This window comes from Brachyhypopomus gauderio, chromosome 12, assembly GCF_052324685.1.
Source record: "Brachyhypopomus gauderio isolate BG-103 chromosome 12, BGAUD_0.2, whole genome shotgun sequence".
In the NCBI taxonomy this organism is placed as follows: Eukaryota; Metazoa; Chordata; class Actinopteri; order Gymnotiformes; family Hypopomidae; genus Brachyhypopomus; species Brachyhypopomus gauderio.
Window position 1 is genome coordinate 10,432,931 of NC_135222.1, and position 5,914 is coordinate 10,438,844.

Consider the following 5,914-nt stretch of genomic DNA (forward strand, 5'->3'; position numbering starts at 1 on the left):
TAAATGATGGTGAGGTCTTAAGGGCCATTTGAGACACAACTTCAAAATTGAAGCTCTGTTCACTTCTTCTTCTGTGCTCAACTTGACACAAAACTGAAATAGTCAATGTGACTATCAATGAGTTCATTTTAATGTTGTTTGTTAAATATCAGCATGGTATTTACATTATATACATCATAAGGTTCTGACACAAAAATAAACACAAACATAAAATCAATGCAGTGAATACAGAATTTGTGTTATTTATAACTACATTGTTTTTCTTTAAATTTTCAGATAATGAGATGATATAGGTACAGATAATGAACTTTGCACGTTTTTGTTCTATTGTATAAGTTCCAACATGTTCTTCTCGAACTATTTTAAGCTCAATGTCATGAATTCTTTTTCTCCAGCCCATAGTGTTGCATGATGTCTCACATGCGACATTGTAGTTTTGTGACTCTTGTGAACTTCGGAAGAGAACATTTACATCTTCAGCAGTATGTAGAGGAATTAAGAGTGCTTGTCCAAGAGAAACTTGTATTGTATTGTGGCAAGCTGAAATACAAAAGGTTTAATGAATAAATGGTGTTTACATGAGGTGTTTGAAAAAACTTGAACTACTGTCACAAAAGCCAAAGTCATATCATTGTCTGCTTTTGAGCACATATTACATACCCACACACTGAATACATTAACACATGTATACATATATACATGTACTACTGAAGTCCATATGTCTCTTTGCAAAATGAATCAATATTACAAAAATATCCTTCCCAAACTCTTAGAAATAGGTATGAGGTTAAGAAAATATAAGTTGGATATGTCTGAAAAATGTTTTCTTTTTTTTCTCTATGGTGGATATTGTGGAAATCGTATGCATATTCATAACAAAACTCACCTCCCACACCTTTCCACCTCTAATAATTTCCCCTATCAATACTCCTCTACACCTCTGCAAAGCATTGTCAATTATTCTTTTACTACATCCTGGAGCAGTTTTATGTCTTGTTATCCTCTGGTAATTTTGCATACTTTATTCTTGCTTTCTTGAAAAAAATGTTTTATTGGACTGTGCTTTGTTTATTTCTGTCTGGACCGATGTGGATTCCTTCGCTTTTGTTCATTGCCTCCTTCCTGACAAGTAAGTAATAAAGTAATAAGTGATAAGTAGTAAACATACTGTCTTACTAGAGTGGCATATCTACAGTATAGATAAACCTACAATTTATCATTTGAGATTTGTTTGTGACAAAGATATTACTGTATATGTAAGTCCATTTTTAAGCATCAAATATTTTCAGGCCTCTTTAATGAAAGAAGTGACTTGCCAGTATGATTACAGGGTTGCCAACTCTCACGCATTGAGCGTGAGACACACGCATTTGACCGTTTTCACACGCTCTCACGCCACACTTCCGATATCTCACGCCGAAAAAAAATATCCAGTTTGTTTACCTCAGATCCACAAATATGATTCAATACGTTACTAGTTCGCTAGCTCTGGCGCCATTTAATCTGTGTCCATTTTACGTTCCCCATCCCCCCCCCGCTCAACAAAATACACTCGCCACCGGCTCTAGGTTAAAATCTCACTCCAAGCGAACGTCAAAAGTTGGCAACCCTGGATTAGAAGAATAATCCTTTGAATTTAAAAGTTCAACCTAAAGTACTTTTTCAAATGATGAATGACGATGATGACATACATTACTCACAAAATGTTAGGGATATTTGGCTTTCGGGTGAAATTTATGGAAAATGTAAAAAGTTCACGCCACAATGACATTATGTCATGAAAGTGGGCCATAGTGTCTGATGCATAGCACTCTCCTTGATGTCTCCAACATTGTTGGCAGCTGTCACTTCTGCTCAGCATGAATCTACTTTCATCAGTGAACAGCACTGAGGCCCACTGGTTTCTTGTCCAGGGTAAAGGCTCCATAGCCCATGCAAGATGATGATGCTCGTGTCTGGTGGTGTGGTCAGGTATATTTGCAGGTCATCTAGCACACAGACCACTCTTCAACAACAGTTTTGATTGGTCTGACATGACACTTAGGTGCCTCTCCCTTAAATGTGCCTGGAGTTTTGTGGCATTGATCATCTGGTTCTGCAGGGCACTGTTCACAATGAAGTGGTCATCAGTGTGGGATGTTGCCAAAGAACATCCACTTCTATGCCTTTCTGTGACTCTTTATCTCTCTTGCAACATGCTGATGATACTCTGTGATACTCTAAGCTCAGTTAGTTACCAATTCTAATTTTGCCATTAAGCACCTTGTTAGAGAACAAGTTGTGCAAAATGTGCTGGAACATTGAACAGTTGTACATGTGCATTCAAAGGTTTAGAGAAGGTCACAGTAAGTTCACCTGTAAAGGTTAGAGTACATTTTAGGTTCATGCTGAAATTTCACCCAAAAGCCAAATATCCCTAACTTTATGTAAGTAGTGTAAGTGTAATTGCTTAAAAATAATTCCAGGAGAGATCAAAATGTCTTAATTCTTCAAAGGATTTTACATAATTATTCATAGGATTTTGTGATCATAATTGTTATGCTAAACAATGAAATCTCCAAGAGATAACGTTTGTCAGATAGGCTTTGGCAAATCTCAATATTAGCAAGAAGATGCTGATTTTAAGTATATAATAACATCTTGTATTGTCTCCAAACTAATAAGGTGACAAGATGAGACGAGAGACCACATGGAATGTGAAGATTTTGAAATAAAATCACTGCCATTAAGTCTACGTTGGGGAAAAGCTGATTTAAATTTATACCCCATAAGGAATGTTTATGCCTAAGGGAATGTTAACATACAATTTTTGGAAAAACATTAATTTAAATTTAAAGTTTATAGGTTTACATGACATTATCAGTAATGTTCAAAATGAAAATTTATGTCCCAATAGGTTTTAAACAAATATAGCATTCTGTAGCACATGCAGATTAAACACCAATATTGAATTAACTCATTCACTGTTAATATAAGTCCAAGGGGACTTAAAAGTTACTTTTTCAACAGCATAGGTATAACACTGACATATGATCACTATACCTGTAAGTTGAAGTTTCACATGAATGGGTTTATCATCTATTTGGCATGTATAACTTCCGTTATCGGACAGATATGTTTCATTGATATGGAGAGAGATGTTGCCCTTTCGGATCTCAGAAGGTGTGACAGATACTCTTCCTTTGAAATTCCCAAAGTCCGTTGTAAATCCATATATAACGTTCAGCACCATCTCATTTTCTTTCATCCACAGCACTCTGATATCACTATCGAGTGCAGATCTTTTTATACGTGCATAGCAGGGTAGTGTTGCCGCGCCCCCTAGCGACACACGTGTTGGTGCTAAGTTGGCTAAAAACAAAAAAGAAATGTTTTCAGAAACAATAGCTGTTAGGTGATGCATAGAAACGATGACGTGAAATATATGATAACCACTTACTTGTAATTTTCAGAGTCCAACTCTTCAAGTGTTTTTTTTCATACCAGCACTCGTAGGTGTCAAAGTCACTATAAACTGTGGAGGAGATGGTGAGAGAAAAAATCCCCTTCCTAGGCTTTCCATCTTCAGAGAGATGTACTCGGCCTCTAAAATCTGTGCCAGCCTCAAAGCTCCCGGCAGAATATGTAGCCACAATTTGATCTGAGGTCCTCCATATTAACTTCCCTGCATAGATATCTTCCTGTTCTTCTCGACATGGCAGTGTTACTGGGTCCCCAAGTTTTACTATGATTTCATCGAAGGAAGCTGCTAAAAACACTACAAAGGGAAATGTGCCTTAAGTTAACTGAAAAGAAGAGTAGCTACTCTTGTAATAATTGAAAATTCAAACTCGCAAATGTGTAAATGAAAATATTTATTACTTACCGAAACTGAATAAAATCCATAAATGTTCCATATATTTTAACTTAAGGCAATTTAATATTAATTAATCTGGATGTTATTATTATCCACCATGAGTCTACAGGAGTCTACCTGAAGCAGATTTGTGTTTTCTGTGTCCTTGTTTGTTGTACTTGCTCGAACAACGAAGCGTTTCTCGTAGATAAGATACAAACACATACATGCAAACAAAACTCATTACAAAACAAAAAAAAAAAACATACATAGCCTACTACGAATAATCGAGGTACATTAATATATATATAACTTCATTTACGTGGTCCTTCCTTTTATGTAATGTCGCAGCATTAGTTTGTCGCTTTCGATTTTGACAAATCGAAAGTGTATTTTACACGAATATTTTTTTCTTTCCTTTGTCTGGACCAACAACCGCTAAACAACTTAATGCCGGGGTATGTCATTTTGCCCTGGTATTGCCCCATGGAGACGTGCTAAGCGCTAGTCATTACCTTTCTTTTTTTATATCAAATTCTACATACACCTTCAGATCTACTTTGGAAATACACCACTCTTCAGTTCAATTAGTTAATGAGTAAGACTTTTCTGCACACCTTTGCCTTCATTCCAAGGCCAAGGCATTTTTTATACACCAGCCAATTGTGGATCTAGGCATTTATCTGTCCGAAAAGTATGTCATTAAAACGACTTGTGTGGTGTTACAATTTTATCGTAGGTCAATAAATAAATTAAGCAAAGGAGACGCAATGTATAATGAACTTCATTACATTTAATTTCCTAGTGTCATTGGCGGGAACTGGAATTGATGGAACCCACATAGGCTACCTATATATTACAGCACCATCAGACCACAAATGTGATTACATAAACAGAAAATCCATCCATAGCATTAATGTACAGGTACTAACCATTATAACCCTTAATGAATAATGTACTTATCTTTAATGGTAACAAAAATGACAGTTGCCCTCCCCATCAAGATCATATGTGATGCTTAATTCCCACCTCATCACAAATGTTAAAGCCAGATCACGGACGTAATTTTGGGGGGCGGGGGGGGGAGCCCCCACTTTTTCAAAAGCCGGTTTTGGTCCCCCCCAGTTCTTAAGGTTAAAACCAAATATTTATATAGCGACGAATCCATGTCCCCCCCACTATTGAAATCAAAATTACATCCATGAACCAGATGGCCAGGATCCGTCCATGCTTCCACACTGTACAACAAATTTGAACAGGTTAGGCCTGTGGTAGTTTTGTTAGTTGTTAACAAGCAGTGTAATAGTTAAATCATTGCAATCCCTAGTGCAATTATAATACACGATGACGGCCTCCTTCATGGAGACAGAGGGTATCCCTGCCTGCCCTATACCTCATGACTCCCTATTAAGATCTTTGCACCTCAACCACAGTCCCGCTACAATCATGCCCAGAGCAAAACCAGGGCAAGAATTGAAATGAATCCCCAGTTACACCTGATAGGGAGTTCACTCAAGCATTAATTCTGCTGGCAATTTTTTTACATGCTGACTGCCTTTCTCGAGCAGCTGCCACAGTATTACATTTACGTTAGTGTTGGGCGATATGACCAAAATTCTATATCACGGTATTTTTCGAAATTATATCGGTTTCACGGTATTTGACGGTTTTTTCCCCCCATGAATAATGTGTTAACTGCATTGATTGTGAAAAGAATTAATGCAGTACAGTGGTTAAGAGTACCCTATTCCACTGTTAGAAAAATGTCTCCACCTAAGTATTTGTCAGGAACAGCAATTACGCCTGTGACCGCCAGAGGGAGCCATCGCCAGAATACTAACCAGCACACCTGAATCCAATGAAACACTCACCACACCCTACTTAAGGACTCTGTATACACACTCCATTGCGAAGTATTGCCTCCCCGTGTCGCATACCAAGCCATATTTCTACATACTCTGTCTGATATTCCTGGTTTATTGATCCTTGCTCTGACCTCTTGATATTCTCCCGTTTGCCTAGCCCTCCTGTACCTCTGCCTGCCACGATTGGACTGTTTTTGGCTTTTTGACACTCTGC

General features: G+C 37.5%; 1 protein-coding gene across 1 annotated transcript; it reads right to left on the minus strand.

The window, feature by feature from the left end:
- Window positions 1-108: 108 nt before the first annotated feature.
- On the minus strand, window positions 109-4,417 carry LOC143527796 (uncharacterized). Its single transcript, XM_077023094.1, has 4 exons — window positions 3,866-4,417; window positions 3,440-3,757; window positions 3,043-3,351; window positions 109-540 (listed from the first exon to the last, which is right to left on the minus strand). The coding sequence occupies exons 1-4, from the start codon at window positions 3,894-3,896 to the stop codon at window positions 161-163; spliced, it is 1,038 nt and encodes a 345-aa protein (XP_076879209.1). The 5' UTR covers window positions 3,897-4,417; the 3' UTR covers window positions 109-160.
- Between the last annotated feature and the right edge of the window lie 1,497 nt (window positions 4,418-5,914).